The sequence below is a fragment of the Passer montanus genome, unplaced genomic scaffold, assembly GCF_014805655.1.
Source record: "Passer montanus isolate IOZ18808 unplaced genomic scaffold, ASM1480565v1 scaffold145, whole genome shotgun sequence".
NCBI lineage: Eukaryota > Metazoa > Chordata > Aves > Passeriformes > Passeridae > Passer > Passer montanus.
The window spans coordinates 217,292-235,928 of record NW_024361496.1 but is presented as its reverse complement, the minus strand read 5'-3'; the positions used below and the strand labels follow the sequence as shown (position 1 = coordinate 235,928).

Here is an 18,637-nt window from a genome sequence, read left to right as displayed (position 1 = left end):
GCCTCTGGAAGAGCTTGTGGAACAGACATGAACTGTGAGGGTTTGCCAAGTCTGACCTTGGTTCTTCTGAGTTGTAAAGGAATTGCTCTGTGTAACTTTGCTGCAAATTGCTCTGGGGACTGAGTGGTGAGTGTGCTGCTCCTTTCCAAGGGATTCTGGAGAAGGTTTGGAGAGGTGCAGATCTTTGAACCTGAGATCTGTACAGGAAAAAATCAACAGAAACTGTAATAAAGCCTTAAATTAGAAGAAAAGGGTGATACACTGGGAAGGGCCAGGCTGTCTTGTCTGAGGGCAGCCCTGCCTCATGATCCTACTGGAGTTCATTACAGCAATCAGAAGGCTCTGGCAAGCAGGGCTGACATGGGCTGATTGTCAAAGCTCCTCCAGCAAAGTTCTTTGTCAAAGTTTCTTAAGAGGGAATCAAAACAGAGATCTGTGGGAGAGAAGGTCCTTGCATGAGTCAGTGAGTGATGAAAGGGAAGGAGGAAACAGCTGATGTCATGGAGTTCAGTGGGAATCTCTGCTGGGCCTTTGCTGCCCATTGTAATTATTGAATAAGCTGGGAAAAGGCTGGAGCAACGAGGAGCCCAGGCTGGCTCTGACTGAGCCCAGGGACTGGGGCAGGAAATGGCAGGGGAGATTCAGTACAGAGAACTGCAAATGATGTGTGGGAGGAAGAGCTCTCCTGACCTGGGTAAAACTGGTGGCTGTAGAGGGCCCAGATCCCAGGCATGACCAAGGGAATGCTGCACCCATCCTGTGCAGTGTGTTCTTTGTTAGGAGCTGGTAAACATGGCTGCTAAGAATGATCACATATTGCTCTGGAGGGATATGAACAAAGCAGAGCATCCATCATTCTGTGCCTGTACTGAAGGTGCAGCCAGCCTGCAGCACCTGCAGGTGCATTTGCCTGTCCAGAAGGTGTGGGAGGAAGAGAGAAGGCAGAGAGGAAAATGGTTCCAGTGTGGAACTGCTGCTGCACAGGGAAGAACAGCTGGGCACTGGGAAAGGCAGGACTGAGGAGGATGCAGGACAAAGCTGTTGCCATCCCAGCTGGCCTGGAGCAGGGTGGATGCTGGTTCTGGCAGCAGCCATGTGAGCTGGGTGCTGAGCTCACGTGGGTCCAGGGGCACCTTGGTGAATTTGTGACAGAGAAATCTTTTGTGGATTCTTCAATACATAGGAGCTACACCTGGCTGGAGAAACCCCTGAACTGAGCAGTTGGAACCTGGGTATCATTTACCAAGCTGGGTCCCTGGTGTCCTGTCCTTGTGTCGTTGTCACAGTGTGTCCTCCTGGCCAATGTTTGAGACTGAGCACAGAGTTTGTGGGATGGGGCTGAGCTGCAGAGCTGTTCTGGTGTCTGTTCCTGTGTGTGCTGCAGTTCTGCTGGGCTGTGGGCTTGAAACCATTTCTTGGCTTTTGCAGGTAAATCAAAGACCAAGGAGAACAGGCAGTCAATCATCAACCCCGACTGGAATTTTGAGAAAATGGGCATTGGAGGCCTGGATAAAGAATTCTCAGATATCTTCCGAAGAGCTTTTGCTTCACGAGTTTTCCCACCTGAGATTGTGGAGCAAATGGGTGAGTACAACCTGGAAAAGTGTGCCTGGGGCACAGGCTGCAGGCCTGTCCCTGGTGTGTGAGAGCTGGACACAGCTGACTCCCTTGTGCTGCTGTAACACAGCAGTTTCTGAGGGATCCAACAGGCCAACAGAGCCTCTACTTCCCCTGGTGCTCCCAAATGTATTTTGGACTCTTGCTGCTTGGCTGGGGAAGGGAGACAAACCCAACACAAGCACTCAGCCCTGCACATGGAATGTCTGAAGGAATGAGACAAGTGGTTTAACTGGATTCTGTTCTGGTGGAGCTGAAACTGGGGCTCTGAGCAGCCTGGTCTGGTGGAAGGTGTCCCTGCCCATGGCAGGGGGTTGGAATGAAATGGGCTTTAAGGTCTCTTCCAACCTAAACCATCCCATGCTTCTGTGAAACCCTCCCTCCTTGAATCTTCATTTATCCATAGCAGTGACACTGCTCCTGTTCCTGACTGCCTGGCCATGTCTGTCCATGCAGCTCCGAGGAAATTTTGCCTTAATGCTTCTGCCATAATCTCTTTTACATCCCAGTTCTCCTGGCAGCTGCACCCTGAGCCCTGTCCTCCCCAGCCTGAGCCTAGTAATCCCAGCATGGGCTGTGAGTTCTGCTGCTCAGGTTTGAAGTGCTGGCAGGATGCACAGGCCATGGCACGTCCTGGAGTCTGTGAAATAAAAGCACAGATTCTAAATATAACTTCTCTTTTTGGGTCAAGGAAGGAAAGGCAGTCGCAGTACTTGGTAAACATCTGCTGGCAGGCAGATAAATGGTGCAGGGTTTAATTTTTAGTAAGCAGTGTGCAGCTGCAGGTGTCTGATTCTGTCACAGAACGTGGCTGGGGATGTTCTGGCTGCTCCTTGTTCTCGGAATATAATCTGTGTGGGTTCCTATTTGAACTTGGAATCCATAGCTGTATAATTTCTGTGTATGTTTATGTTTCTGATCCACCTTCCCTCTCCCCACAAATGAAGCAATCAAGATTTTGATTACAAACCAGATTTCCATCAGGAGCTACATCCTGTTTGTGCGGGGGTGTGCGGAGCATGTCCGCTTCCAGTGCCTGTGGAATTGATGCAAAGTAAACTTTCCTGGGATGTGCCTTCAGTCTTGTCTTGGGGATTTGGACACGTATGGAGGAGCTATGGAGAAACCCCAGGGCTGGGCCAGCCAGTGCCTGATTCTCTTTCTCTCTCCTGCCTTTTAATTCCTGTTGATGTGAGAGCTGAGGCCTTTGGGGGATGCTCTTGGGTCTCATGGGTTTTGTGGCTGTGAGCAAGATACAACTTCTCTGCTTCTGCTTGAGAACATAAAATGCTTAAATTTGTTAAATATTTAACTGCTCTGCAGAGAGAAGAAATAAGAGAAATGGTGCTGGCTGTGGAAAGAACAGCTTTTACCCAGAGGCGCTGGTGTCCAGCTCAGCACTGCTGCTGACAGTCAGCCTCCTGTACTTGAAATATTTTTACCTTTTGAAGCAGCTATTGTGTGTATTCATGAAGTCTTTCCATGGAGCCAGGCTGGGAGAGCTGGGGCTGTTCAGCCTGCAGAAGACAGGACTCCAGGAAGATCTTGGAGCCCCTTCTAGTGCCTAAAGGGGGCTTATAAAACAGAGGAGAGTGATTTTTTCTTTTTTTTTTTTTTTTACATGGACAAGAATAGGAGTGGTTTTAAACTAGCAGAGGAGAGATTTGGGTTAGATATTGGGATAGAATTGTTCCCTGGCAGGGTGGACAGGCCCTGGCACAGGGTGCCCAGAGCAGCTGTGGCTGCCCCTGGATCCCTGGCAGTGCCCAAGGCCAGGTTGGATGAGGCTTGGTGCCACCTGGGACAGTGGAAGGTGTCCCTGCCCTGGCAGGGGTTGGCAGTGGATGAGCTTTGAGATTCCTTCCACCCAAACCATTCCGTGATTCTCTGATTCTGTGGCTGCAGTACAGAGCCCTTGGCTGGGACCACATGTGAAAGTAAAAGGTAAAAGATAATTGGTGTTGTTTAATAAAGGAAGACAAAGATTCTGTGAAGGACCACTGGTATTTGGATTACCCTGGGCAATGAATTAAAGGAGTGCCCCATTAAATTCCATTAAGTACAAATACCCTTGCTGTGCATGTTTACACCCAGGCTGCACAAAGAGACTTTTTTCAGGGAAGAAGTTGGACTGGGAGCAGAGCTCCTGAGCTCTGATTAACCCCAAGGCTAAAGAGCTTATCTGAAATTTGAAAAAACAAAAACTTTCTGACATTCATTTTCTTTGCCTTAGTTATAACTTGCTCTTAACTATATTTCAGATCTGAAATGTCAGTGTGACAGCTGTTCACCTTTGTGAATAATTTATTGGGAAAGGAAAAGATGGAATTTGCTTGCTCCCTGGTGCTGCAGTGCTCACCCAGTTGAGTTCTTTGCCCAGTGCTCCCAGACTGCAGCTTCCACGCCAAATGCAATAAATATTTCTGTCCAGAACTACACAGAGGCTCTATAGACCCTTCCAGCATTACTTGCAATTTGTGTGTGGTTTATCTAACTTCCAAGGAATGTTCTGGGTTTGGAGCACATAAATCAATGTTAGTTAGCCATATCATCCAAGGGGGGAAATTCTGCTCTGCTGGTACAAGCCTTGGTTTATCCAAGAGCAGAAATGTTAGATCAGCCCCAGCTGGACACCAACCCTGCCCAAGCCCCCTCCTGGCCTGGAAGGGGCAGTTTGCTTTTGCCATCTGTGGATGTCCCAGCCCTGCTCTGGTGGCTTTGGCCTTGCATGGCTCTGTAGGGAGCTAACACAGTTGGCAGCAAAAATGCTATTAATAAAGACAGTTTATAGGTCAGTATTCAGCTAGATCAGCTCCCTGGTGGTGTGAGTGACAGAATCCCAGAATGGTTTGAGTGGGAAGGAACCTTGAAGTGCCACCCCTGCCATGGCACAGACACCTTCCACTGTCCCAGGTGGCACCAAGCCCTGTCCAGCCTGGCCTTGGGCACTGCCAGGGATCCAGGGGCAGCCCTGTGCCAGGGCCTGCCCACCCTGCCAGGGAAGATTGACTGGTGCTTGACTCCTGATAATGCTGTGGCTGCCAAATGGGATTAAATCCTTACCTGGATGAGTTTGAGGAAGATGTCTGGAAACGTTTTGGTGCCTCAGTTGTAGGAATGACACTTCTGAGGAAAGAATTTCACACCTTGGGGCAGTGAGTTCTCCCTGAGGGACAGCCCTTCACAGCCCTGTTTCCAGGGAATCCTCCTTTCCAAGCCCTTTCAGGATGTCTGTGCCAGCTCAGAGTGAGGCTGTGTCACTCTGTGGTGAAGGGAGTCTGCCTTTGGCTGCTCTCAGCTGCAGTTCAGAGCCTCTTGCTCCAGCTGAAGCTCCTCTGTTTATTTGACAAATGTGTTTTTTTCCCATCCATGGTAGATGCTGGTTTTCTGCTGAGGCTTTAAACCCAGCTCATTGAGCACCTTGTGCTCTTGCCTAGAACACTGTTCTCTCTTCTTGTTGTTTTTTCTTTCCCCCTGACTCCAACAGGTATTTATTCACTTGGAACAACATTTTTGGTATTTAGTGCCTGGAGCTGTAATTTGCAACAAATCTGTAAAGTCCCTTCTCAGCCCTGAAAACAAAACACTTGTGCTGACCCTCTTTTCCTTATTTAAGAACCCTCTGGTGTCCCCAAGCTTTGAAACAGAGTCTTGACTTGCAGCAGGGAAGGGATTTCTCTGACTCCTGTGGCACATTAATTGTTAGAGGCCTCAAAGAGCAAATTCTGCATGGACATGTTGTTTAATAACAGGCAGAGAAATGTTTGGTGTTACAGGTCACGTTCCTTCTAAGAGACTGAAATGGAACCCAAACTCCCCATCCGCTCCTGCTACCATAAATAAACTAAATCAGACTTTTTGAAGGTGGTTTCTGTTTCCTGGGAACCATCTTAACCTGTGCTCTTGACCTGCCCTCTCAGGATCAGTTTCTCAGAGCTCTGTAATTTTGAAGTCCAGCTCATGATGGAGAAGTTAAATACCAACAGAACACAAGGGGAACATTGAAATGAGCAGACACTCAGATTATTTTCTTCCTCAGATTCTGTCTGAAGTGGAGACTTGTCTGTTAAGCTGCCTTAAAAATTAATGCATTAATGTTCTCAAAGTACTCAGATACTGTAAGAGAAGAATAATGATGGAAAGGTTCTCACCCAGCTATTCTGAAAATAGGGTAATTCTAATGAAAAATCAGTGTCAGGCATGTCTAACCTCAGCTGGGGTGCTGGGAATGCCAGGCCCTGCTGGGCAGCCTGTCCCAGTGCTGGGTGCTGCTCTCTGCCTTTGCACCCAGCCTGCTCCTGTCTCTCCAGCATTCTCCAGGGCAGCTCTGGGGTTCTGAGGCCATTTCTGTAACCTCTACCTCATCCATCATTGCTTCTCCTCCCTTCCCTGCTCAGGACTGTGGTGCCCAACCCAAACCATGGATCCATTGTGGATCAGCAGGTCCTGGCTGTGCCTCACTGTCTGGGCTGGGCAGAATCCTCACTGAGATGATTTTTTTTTTCTTTTTTTTTTTCAGCATGCAGTTAATTATTCCTCCCCAATTAGAAATTCGTGCATCAGGTTACATGGATTTCAGATGAATTTTATCCTGTCTGTGTGTTTGTAGCTCTTGGCTTTGCAGTGTGCAGATTTAATTGGAGCATTCTGTTCTGTTCCATCTCCCAGGCACCACATGCCACTAAATTCAGGATGGATCATTTCTCACTGTGCTTTTAAGTTCATGGGGTTTAATCTACTTTTCATCCACCTCTAACTTCATTCAGCCTGTGCTTTTCCTGTATCTCTAGGAGGGTGTCTAGCACATATTTATATCTTTAGGGATGTCTAAATGTCTCTCTCTTGCTTTCTTTGTTTCCTCAAACCCTCTGTGTGGGGACCCCCATGTTTTCCTTGAGGGAAGTTGTCTCAGACTGGCCTAATAAAGTTGTTCTGGCTACTCCTTGTAGTCTTCTTTACTTCTACCTACTTAAAAAGACATTATCTCAGAATTTTCCAGCCATCTGGTTAGTGCTGGGTCTGTACAACACAATCAGAAAACAGCTGAGGTTGAAAGGGACCTCTCAATTTAGTCCAACCCCACAGTTCTCTCCCTTTTCCCTTTGCAGCACCAGAGATGACATTCGCCATCTGCCCCCTGGTTTCTCACTCACCCTGTTCAAGTTCTCACTGACTTTGAGATGATTTCACCCACTCTGAGTGAAGTTCATGTCCAGGTGATCTGCCAGTATCCAACAGTTGTGGGCTCTTGTGTCCCTTGTTCTTTTTCTGCTTCTGTTTGCTGTTCCTACCCGTTTGTCACTTTTATTAATACGAGCTGTCACAGAATATGTCAGCTCTTCACTGGTGTAAATTAGTATTTAACAGCTTGAACTCAGCATTTGCTGTTGTTAACTCTTCTTCTTTGCTGAGAATGGACCAGTGCTTTCCTGCTCTTCTCCTCCTGATGGGATTTCACCTGGAGTGCTCTGCTCACCCTGGGGCACCTGGATCCAGGGCTGGCCAGGCTGGGTCTGGGCACTGAACTCTTCCTTTGGGGAGAGCAGGGAAGAAGTCCCTGACATCTGTCACTTGCCTCATCTTCTGAAAAGCAGAGATTGACTTCGGCATCCCCCAGGGATGGGGAAGAAAGTGAAGTTGCTGAATTAATCAGAATTACTTCATGTGTTGGGTTGCTGGATGCAGCACAACTGGAAAATTTTGGAGGAGGGCATCAGAATGGGGGGCAGGAAAGCTTCTGGACACAGAGTGAGCTGACTTGAAGGACTTCAGTCCTTGGAGGGGTATGAGAGAGAGGGCTTCCAAATTCTGCACCAAAGGAAATTATTCCCTTTTAACACAGGAATGTGGAAATGGGAATGTGGCAGATGGTTTGGAGGGAGGGGAAGGAGCTTTACACCAAACCTGCAGCTAGGAATTTCTGCATGGATGGCCAGAGCCATCAGTGGGTTCTGGGAGGGCTTTGCTCCTGCTCCAGGTGGCTTCAGGGGTGTTGGTTGGTGGCATCACCATGGTCTGGCACCTCCAGTTTGTCCCCAGCTGGGAGCCCTGGGTGTCTCCATGCCCTGGGGTCTCTGTGTGTGTTCACAAGGCAGGAAGTGTTCAGCAGGCATTCCCAAATCCCAGTGTTGGCTTTCTAACAGATGGGAATGATCCAGCTTTATCCCAGGAAGCAGGGAGTGCTGGTGGGATCTGTGCTGCTGGCTTCCAGGTGGGATGGGGCTGTGAACATCCTGGCTGTGCCCAGCTTCCCACAGAACCTGCCTCTGGAATTAGGGATCTTTCTGCAGCACTCTTAAGAGACATTTACTCCTTGCTACTGTGCTGGCTTCCCTTAGTGCTTGGTTTTGTTTGTTTATACTCTTACCAAAATCCCTTCTCCTGAGTGTCCTGGTGCTGTTTTTGTAGCCAGAGGCATTCTGTTGGAAGTGTCTCTCTGAGATGCTGATTTATTTTAATTTCCAGCACATTCCCTCAGAAATGGATAAATGCCCTTGTCATAAATCTCATTATTGCCTCCTGATGGATGTGTGCACTGAGCTCCTCAGAGCCAGTGGATGTGCTGGGGAATCACTTTCCAAAGCTCCATGGAGAACTTCACTTTGTCTTCTCTTTCCAGTGGCAAAGGATTTGATAAATCAAAACTCTGACCATTGAGAAAATAAAAAATTCTGGTTCAGGTGTGGTCCTTTCCCTGCTCCAGCTTTGAATTCAAAGCAGACACTCTGGGCTTGCAGCACGAGAGGGAAATTCCACCCAGCTCTACTTTTAGGGAAATTTTGCCTGCATGGCAGGTGAAGTCTGGGAACCCTGAACTTCCTGTAACCTGCCCCAAGATGAATGTGCAGAGATAAAAATCTCCCTGCTGTGCTGGGGCCTTACCATCCATGCAGGTTCCTGGTGGTGCATCTGAGTGATCCAATCACACCAGAATGCTTTGATTTTAATTAAAAGGGGAATTACACTCCCAACGAGAAAATCCCTGTTATACTAAATCAGTTCTTCTGATCTCTCCAATAAATTGAAGAGGGAGAATTGAACAAATAAACTTTATCTTGTCTTTGGGAAGGTGATGTTCTGGGTCAAAACAGAGTTTGACTTCCATTAGTAACACCAGTAACTCTCCCATTCTCAGCAGTTTTTATGAGTTTTCCCTCATATTTTGTTTCCCATATTTGTATGTTTGAGTTCCTGTTAATGTCCCTATTCAGCCTCTGTCATTGAATGCCATAATTTAAGGCTCAGGTTACAGCAATGACCTTTTTTTGGAGCTCATCAAATGATGAGCTGAACTGGTTGGAGATGTCTGCACAGCTGTAATTTGTGTTTAGAAAGATTCTCATAATGGTATTGACATTTGGGCCACATTGGTGAAATCAGCAGAGGGGAGATAAACTTAATCAAAATTCCTGTGTGGTGCAGAGGATCCCACTGTGATTTGAGAGGTAACATTAGTGATTTGTCATCACCTGTCTATTTTAATAAAGTCCTGCTTATCCTTAAAACTTTGATTTTAGCCAGGTGAACGTGGCTGTAAAGGGAAATCTCTGCTGGAGTAGTTTGTGGCAGTTTTATTTGAAGAGGAACTAATTGCTTTGGGGTCAGGAATGTTCTGCCACCTGCCCCAGACCCTGCTCTCAATGTTGCCCATTCAGTGGCACCCAAGGCTTGCAGCAGGTGGTCAGGGATGTCCTCAGGGTCCAGGCAGGGGGAGCTTGGGGAGCTCAGAGAATCCCTTGCTGGGATTTCTCTGAGGAAAACTCCAGGGCCCAGCTGGAGCTGTGCCAGGGGAGGGCTTGGTTTGGTATCAGGGAAAGGTGCTTTGCCCCAGAGAAGTTGAATTTTTAACCATTTCTGCCCTCATGTGGGGTTTTTCAGAGGATTGGGGCTATTTGGGATGATTTTGGCTGTGGAGTCAAGGATTTTTTACCTTTGGGAGAGGAAAACCCAAAACTCTAATCCACAGGGTAAGGGTGATGATCTGGATTTTACGTTCCTTTTATTGACTTAATATTGAACCCTTACAAATGGTCTGCAGAAAGTTGAACTTTTAACCATTTCCAACCTCATTTAGGGTTTTCCAGAGGGTTTGGGGCTGGATATTTGGGAATTTCACTGTGGGGTTGTGGATTTTTTACCTTCGGGGGAAGAAGGGAAGGGGCTCAGTGTGAATTATTATGTTCCTTTTATTGAATTAATCTTGAATTGCTGTAGGAAGTTGAGTTTTTATCCATTTCCAACCTCAGTTGGGGTTTTCCAGAGGGTTTGGGGTTGTATTTGGGATGATTTCCCAAAATGGAAATCCCCACTGTGGGGCTGTGGATTTTTTGCCTTCCTGGCTGTGGGATTTGGGGAGGAAAACCCAAGGGAAGGCGCTCAGTGTGGATTTTGTGTTCCATTTATTGACTTAATCTTGAATTGCTAGGCACTGCCCAGGCTCCCCAGGGAATGGTCCTGGCCCTGGGGCTGCCAGAGCTCCAGGAGCCTTTGGACACCACTCCAGGGATGCCCAGGCTGGGATTTTGGGATGTCTGGGCAGGGCTGGGACTGGATGATCCCTGTGCATCCCTTCCCACTCAGGGTACTCCAGCATTCCTTTCCTTTCCCTTGAACAGGAGGAAGGTGAACATTCTTGGAGGCTTCTAAGCAGATTAGTCCAAACCAGTTTGTGTTTGGTGTCCCAGTCTCCCCGTGGGAGATGAGATTCTGGGTGTGGGGTGTTCCAGCTGAGGCCAGGGCAGCTCTTGCACAGAGGGGAATGTTTGTGCTTCTCAGGAAGTTCAGATTTTTGGGCTGTGGAAGAGAAGCTTCTGGGACATGTAACTCAGTTGTTCTTCTTGTAGGAGAGGGATTGGTAGCTGCAGGAATCCCAGAATCACTGAGATTGGAAAAGACTTCCAAGACCATGGAGCCCACCCTGTGCCTGATCCCTTCCTTGTCACCAGCCCAGAGCACAGAGTGCCACATTCCTTGGACAAGGGTGTTCCTGGGACACCTCCAGGGATGGGCACTCCAAACCTCCTTGGGCAGCCCCTTCCAAGGCCTGACCACCCTTTCCATGGAGAAATTCATGCTGATGTCCCACCTGAGCCTTCCCTGGTAGAGCTTCAGGCAGGTTCTCCTTGTCCTGTCCCCGTTCCCTGGAGCAGAGCCTGACCCCCCTGGCTGTCCCCTCCTGTCAGGAGTTGTGCAGAGCCACAAGGTCCCTCCTGAGCCTCCTTTGCTCCAGGCTGAGCCCTCCCAGCTGCCTCAGACACCTCTCACAGGACTTAGAAGAAAACCAGAAGAACCATCCAGAACCAGACTGTTGGTGTTTGTGTTGTGAGCACCCTGGCACAGCCACTCCCTGCAGCACCATGGCCCTGCCTGGCTGGGCTGGGAGCAGAGCCCTGACCTGCCAGAGCCCTTTGGTGGCCTCTGTGGGCCTTTGGTGGCCTCTGTGGGCCTTTGGTGGCCTCGTGCTGGAGCCCAGGAGCTGCTGGAGCATTGCTGTGCTGGGATTTCCCTGCAGAGATCACTTGTCAGCACCACCCTGCCTGGTGCAGTTTGGTTACAGAGGAGATCCTGCTCCCCCATGAGCAATGCCCTCATGACAGGGATTTGACATTTTTATGTCAAATTTTAATTTATCTGTACTCCCTTCCCTGTGAGATTTGTCTGCACTGCCAGTTTATGTTGTTTATGCATTTGACTCACAGATGCCTCAGTGCTGACTCATGAGTTCTTAGCCACAGCTCTGGATTTCTGTAGTAAATTTTTTATCTGCAGAGAAGCCCAGCAGGATCTCTCAGCTTTATTGCTGGGCTTACCCAGTGCAGCACTGCTGCTCCCTGGGTTTTGGGAGGATCAGCTGCTCCTCAAGGCAATGTCCTGGAGCTTCACTGCAGTGAATGAGCAGCCAGAGAGAGAGGGAAGAGAGCCTGTGGGGTCACAGGAATTAAATAATATTGAGCAGTTGTTCAGACAGAAATCAATTCTTTATTGCCATAACCTTCAGGAGTAAGTGAAATCACAGCAGAGGGTTGGGAAGGTGATAAGGGGTAGGTGTTTGTCCTTTACAGGCAGAACTGCCCTGAGGTCTGAGCAGCCCTGAGGGCTCTGTGGGATGGGCTGGGGTTCCCATGGAGCTGAGACAAGCCAGGCACCAGGAGGGAAGTCATCCTGTGGGGTGACAGACAACTCCAAGTGCTCAGGCTCCTTGAGCCTGGCAGAAACTGAGCTCAGGTCCCCTCAGTCTGAGCTTGGGGCCATCAGTTTGCTGCCTTTTGTTGGTTTTGATTTTAGTGTGCATCCTGAGCACTGCAGGGCTCTTGTTGGGTGGGTCACATTCTTAAAGAAGTCAATCCACAAGAATGCAGTAAAAAATAGATTTTCATATATTTATTAAAAAATAAAAAAACCCTCAGAGTCCCACCATTCCCAGCACTCCTGAGGCCACCACTGACCCATGTCCCCTCTGTCCTCTGAGGCTTTCCCTGAGCCTGGTGCTGATGCACCATGTCCTACTGCAGGGTTTTCCAGCAGCAGCTTCCAGGCCAAAGGTTTGGTCTGTGCAGTTAAAGGAACAAAACAAACCTGGATGTGGACAGGGGCTGGTCTCACAACCTCTCTTGGCACAGTGTGAGGCAGGGCATGGGAAGCTGAGGCATAAGGATGTTCAGAGACAGCACAGTGATAAAATGTGGGGCTCACAAGCTGTATATCCACAGTTCCACAGATCCTTCAGGGAAACTCTTCTTGTTCACCCTGCAGCCTCTCCCAGGAGCTGTGAGCACACCTGGGACACATGTGCCTGTCACTGGTGGGATGTGTCCAGCCTCAGCTTGCAGCAGTTGCATCCCCTCTTTCCCTACAGGAGGGAATTTAAACACACAGTGTCCAAAGTCTTTTTATTTGAACAAATTAGAATATTTCAGGTCTTTCTAATTACAGCATTTTGGGTTGATGATGCTGGCATTTCTTGGAAGATTTTTCAGTTTTCTCAATATTTATTCTATGAACTCTCAGCCAGAATTGGATGTGTGATTTGGGACTCACCAAAGCCCAGTACAGGGGTAAAAAGTTTGGCATTATCACACAATATTCCTTATTTTCTCTTTGAAGAATCAGATGAGTGTGTTTGACCTGCGTCTGCTTTGCTTGGTGTGCAGGCTGTAAAAAACAATCTGCAGCCCCTCTCTACCTGGGGATTCAGCATCCCTAGAACCTCCTTTTGGTGAGAATTGTGTTATTCCCACCTTTCCCAAGGGATCTCTGGTGCTGTGTGTTCCTGACCAGGAGTTACAGCTCGGAGTGGCTGATGGATGGAGAGCCCTTGAGTTGGTCTAGGGGTTGTTTTTCCTTGGCACATCCCTGGGATGATGCTTATCCAGCCTGTGTTTGAATTTCTCTGACAGCAGCACTGAGCAGAGCTCAGGCCCATCCCTGCCAGCTCCCTGTGCCTTCCTCAGTGCTCTGGGGCTGTCCCCTTCCTCTCTCAGCCCTTATGGTGCATCAGGTTTTAGCTTTTCTATTTTTCAGGTTCTGTGCTGCTTTAGTGGGTGGGTGTGGGCTTCATATCAGGGGATAGTGAGCTCTCTGCACAGAGCAGGGAGACAAACCAATTCCTGCTCCAGCTGGGCACCAAGGACAAATGATCCAAATCTCAGGCCCAAGGGCGTAAACAACGTGGGCTGAGGAGAGAAAAACAAAAAGGATGTGACTGCATGGGCTAAAGCTGTAGCTGGACAATTAACTGCAATATGCAAATGGAGCAGAGCTTATAAAAGTGAGAGACCCTGTGACCAGTGGGGCATTGTGGCCATTTTGGGTTCAGCGGGGGTGCAGCCCTGTATTGTAAATTCAGGGCCACTGATGAAGGAAGGATGAGGAGGACTCCATCTTATCAGAAGGCTAATTTATTACTTTCTTATACTATATTATATTAAAGAATACTATACTATACTATACTAAAGAACACAGAAAAGATACTTACTGCATGCTAAAAAAATAATAATAGAACTCGTGACTCTTTCCAGAGTCCTGACACAGCTTGGCCTCAATTTGCCAATGAGTGAAAACAACTCACAGCAGAATCCAATGAAACAATCACCGTGGGTAAAAAAATCTCCAAACACATTTCACATAAGCACAACACAGGAGAAGCAAAGAGATAAGAACTGTTTCTCTTTTCTCTGAGGCCTCTTGCCGCCTTTTCAGCTTCTCAGGAGAAGAACCCTGGGCGAAGGAATCATGTTCAGAGAATGTGAATGCCCCAGCCCTGGCTGGGCTCTTGTGCTGCCCAAAGTGGATCTATTGAGGTCTCCTAATAAATTCCTACAGTAAGAGCCTGAACGAGAGATGCAGGACTTCAGGCAGCTCTTCCAAATGCAGTTTATTACATCCAAGATGTTGCAACACCCCAGGGTTGTGGGTGACAGGGCCTGTGCCTACAGCTGGCAGCTCCAGCTTCAGGCAGGCCTGGGGACCCTTAGTTTGGGTTACAAATGCATTATATACTTTTCTTTGCTGAGCATCTTAATACAGTAGAACCAATCTATACCTTAACTTTTATCTATAGCCTGTCATAACTACTGTAATTACCATATTAATGTTACTATTCTCCAATCACTAAAAGTTAGTACATTACAGAACATTCTACATTACAGTAGAAGTTGTTTTTCAGTTTTCTTGCAGTGGAAAATTCTGAGACCTTTTTTTTTCTACTTGGAACTTCAGCAGGCTTGTTTGCCTGTGCTATCTTTCTGCTTGGTAAAAACATCTTGTTTGAGGTGGGTTTATCCTTTGCTCTAAGTCATAAAAACCCTTCTAACCAACATACCCTTTGCCTCCTTGGTTGTCCAGTGAGCCTGGCTCAGCAATTCTTTTCTTCTATATCAAAACTTGCTCCCATCTCTATTCCTTCTTCAGATTCCGCATTCAAAAATCTTTTTGCCAAGCATCCATATCTATGAAATATGAAAATTTTTTGGGTCAAACTTTCATCCTTCCCAACAGCCTCCTGTATTCTTTAGCTCCTCCAGTCTCTGCTCCAGGCCAGCCTTCTGAAGCACCCCTCCCCTGTCCTTGCAGGCTGCAAGCACGTGAAGGGGATCCTGCTGTACGGGCCCCCGGGCTGCGGGAAGACGCTGATGGCGCGGCAGATCGGCAAGATGCTCAATGCCAGGGAGCCCAAGGTGGTCAACGGGCCCGAAATCCTCAACAAGTACGTGGGAGAGTCCGAGGCCAACATCCGGAAGCTGTTTGCTGATGCAGAGGAGGAGCAGAGGAGGGTGAGGACACACAGCAATGGGGGTGGTGGGAGTGAGACCAGTGTGGTCTTTGTGAGGTTCCCCATGAAGAGATGAATCTGACTCCATGTTCTCAGAAGGCTGATTTATTATTTTATGATATTATATTATATTAAAAACACTATATTAAAACTATACTAAAGAAACAGAGAAAGGATACAGACAGAAAGCTTAACAAGAATGATAATAAAGGCTTGTGACTGACTCCTCGGAGTCTGACACAGCTGATGGTGACTGGTCATTAAGTAAAAACAATTCACATGAAACCAATCAAACATGCACTTGTTGGTAAACCATCTCCAGACCACATTCCATAGTAGCAAAGCATGGACAAGCTGAGGCTTCTCAGCTTCCCAGGAGAAAAAAATCCTGGCGAAGGGATTTTTCAGAAAATATGACAGTGACAGACCAGGAGAGACTGGAAAGGGTCTGGAATCTCAAAATTACTGCTTGCATTAAAGGCAGAGTTGTTGGAACCCTGGCTGCTGAGAATTTCAGACTTTCTGTACTGACAGACTCTGACCCCCAAAAGAACACTGAATTTGACCTGAGGCCATGAAGAAAGCTTCCAAAATTGAATAATACAGCTGAGATTATAGACGTGTAGTTTAAATAGAAGTGTGCATTATCACATAGTAGAAAACTTAGTGTTTAATGTTTTAGAATATAGAATATATATATATATATATATATATATAACAAGGTAGAGGTTTTAGAGAGGAGGCTAGTCCTTCTTCTTCACCTTCTTCATAGGTTTAGCTAGTATTGTGTAATTAGATAAAAAAGTCTACATTGCAGGCCATGGGTCAAAAGTAAAAGTCATTGGGTTAAAAGTAAAAAAAAGTTATTGGGTTAAAAGTAAAAATAATTTCGGTGTCATTTCTTAATTAGACAGTTTATCCTTAAAAGACCTTATAGAGAGAGAGAACTCCATTTTTTAGTTTGTTAATGTGAAGTGCTGTAGAACTCACAGTTTGTGAGACTGTAATATGGATAAGAACTAATAAACATCTAAGTCTGAACAAGAAATAACACCTCACACATTTAATTCCAACTCTAACAAAAAGAAAATAAGACTCAGCACAGGATTACTGCTTGGCTTGGGGTTATGGTTATTCCTGGTGAGTTGTGGAGTATTGGTGTTGTGCAGGCTCACAGTGTCAGCTGTGGAAACAGCCTTGGAAACTGGGAAGGCAGCTGGGCTCCAGCCAGCCCTGCAGACAGGGACAGTGTGCTGAGATTCCCTGCACAGTTATTTGGGAGCAATACAGCACTGCCCACCCTGCTGGCTTTGGGTCATGTCCTGTCACCTTCTCCAAAAGTCCTTAAAACTCAGATTGTGCAAATTTTCCTGTTTTTAGTTGCCTTTTTTTTTTTTCTTCTTTTTGTGGGAGAGACATAATTGAATCTGTTTGGATTTTTCTTACTGAATTAAGCTGGCACGTAGGCTTTCAGGTTTTTAGGTTGTAGTCATATTAGTATGTTACAGCACTTGAAGTGTTATAATCAATAAATGGTTAATTTTTCTCAGCAGAAAACTAATGGTTGAGAACAATGTCTTGAAACTAGAGATCTTTGAAACTGGAAGTGAGGATGGATAAAGATTCTATTTTTTCCAGTGATTTTTTTATCCATTGCTTTAACTGGCTTTCAAAACCCCAGTCTTTAGTTTCATGGTGTAAGTACTTCTTTCATGTGTGCTATGGTAATTTTTCTCTGCTGTGGATCACTTGATCTTAATAGATTTTTCTGATAAAGAAAATCAAATGTCAGGCTAGTCACAGTTAAATACAGGGAAGTCTTTTTAGAAGTCATTAGCAAACGATCCCTTAATTTTATTCAGCTCACAAGACTCAGATTTTGGTGGTGACTTGAAATAATTCCATTTCTTCAGCAAAAGGTTTATTAGTCAGTCAATCAGCTCTGTGTGGTAACAGACCCACGTGAGCAATCTCCTGCTCCCTGGTGGCTGCAGCATCCCTGGGAGCTGCTTTCCTTGGCAGTAACACACCTGTTAAAACCCACTGGATATTGGCTGCAGGGGCTGCTCCTGATGACAGCTGGGAGATTAAAAAGGTCTCCAAAAGGTTGGCATTGTGCTGCCTGTGTCTGGGGCAGATTGCCAGGGCCAGCACATGCACCCAGTGATAACGTGGTCTGCACTGGCCACAAAAGATGTTTTAGAGGTGGAATTTGAAGGGAAGAAGCTTCATAATGCAGTCACAAAAAGTATCCTGTTCTCTTAGCAGCTGCAACTGCCTCACCCCTGAGTGAACCTGGAAATGGCAGTTCTGGGGCTGACTGGGCTCCTTAAAAACATTATCAGCAGAGCTGCTCTGGCAAGCTGTGTGTTTACCAAGGCAGTCCAGCCTGGGGTGTTCCCACCCTGGTGCATCCCTCCCTCCAAGACAAGCCTTGTTCCCTGTCCCTGGTACCTGTCCCTTTCCCAGGTGCTGAGTGCTGGCACCCTTTGAGCTTTGGCCTTTGCTTGGCTTGCTCAGCCTCGTGCTCTTCCTTGAAACCTGTGTAGCTGCAAAGTCCTGAGTTTGGGCAGAGCCCCCTGATGTGGAGATGGGCCTGGAGAGGGGTGAGATACACACACACACACACACACAGGTGTGATACTGAGCACACAGGGAGTCTCAGTGCTGTCGGTGTGGCTGAGCTTGGTGTTGATTTTGGATTGCTCTCAGCAATCTGTGACACTCCTGTCCTCTCTCCCACAGCTTGGAGCCAACAGCGGGGTGCACATCATCATTTTTGATGAGATTGATGCCATCTGCAAGCAGAGGGGCAGCATGGCTGGCAGCACCGGCGTGCACGACACCGTGGTGAACCAGCTGCTCTCCAAAATCGATGGCGTGGAGCAGCTCAACAACATCCTGGTCATTGGTAGGTGGGGCTGGCTGGGCACTGCTGGGGTTTGCCTCACTGCAGGGCAGCTGAGGAGCAGCATCAGCAGCAGGTTTAAAGGGAGGTGCTGCTGTGGTTGGCAGATATTGCTGCTTTCAGGAATTTCTTATCTAGTTTTTGAGAAGGAGGGTTTCATAGTTCAGGGGAACCTGCAAGGACTGATAGAATTGATGTATCAGCCTGTGGGGGAGTGGGGCTGCTCCTGCTGTGCTTGTCCTGCTGCAGGAGCCCAAGGACAGGCAGACACAACCACAAGCACAGGTTTGATCCCTGTTGCCCTGACTCCCTCAGGGCATTTCCCAGCATTCCAGAAGATGATTGCCTTCTGTCTGTTTTCTTGGGATTCTTTGAGTGTCTCCCTAGCTCTATGGGCTCTACCAGGGGCTGGAAACCCACTCAGGAAGCTCAGATAACAGTGTTTTGTTTTAACTTTGCCTTCAGGAATGACCAACAGACCTGACCTGATTGATGAGGCCCTGCTGAGGCCAGGGAGGCTGGAGGTGAAGATGGAGATTGGTAAGCACACTGCAGAGCCCAGTTCCTCAACTCCCTGGACCTACAGCAGCAAAGCAAATACAGATCCTAATGTGAGCAATCCCCAGCATGGCTCAGGAGCTGAACTTCCTGCAGCTCCCTCCAGAATATCAATTGAATCAGATCAATAGAGCACCACTTTGGACTTCCCTACTGATAAACCTGATCTGAGTTTCTGCCCAGCAGAGCGGGCAGGGATGGGCAGGCAGGACCCTGAATATATTTGTGTGAATGAAGGGAGGCAAATAAGGGTACAGGTCATTCCTGGGTGGAAATTGCAGGAA

At 47.4% G+C, this 18,637-nt stretch overlaps 1 protein-coding gene across 3 annotated transcripts in view; it reads left to right on the top strand.

The window, feature by feature from the left end:
* NSF (N-ethylmaleimide sensitive factor, vesicle fusing ATPase) overlaps nt 1-18,637 on the top strand; it is a 73,853-nt gene that overhangs the window by 32,595 nt on the left and 22,621 nt on the right. For all 3 annotated transcript variants that reach the window (XR_005626660.1, XM_039700869.1, XM_039700870.1), the window contains exons 8-11: nt 1,429-1,584; nt 14,689-14,888; nt 17,633-17,798; nt 18,261-18,335. Coding sequence is in view for 2 of the 3 variants with exons in the window: in XM_039700869.1 (XP_039556803.1) it covers nt 1,429-1,584; nt 14,689-14,888; nt 17,633-17,798; nt 18,261-18,335 (597 nt within the window). In the remaining variant the exon portion in view is untranslated. The remainder of the gene's footprint in view (nt 1-1,428; nt 1,585-14,688; nt 14,889-17,632; nt 17,799-18,260; nt 18,336-18,637) is intronic.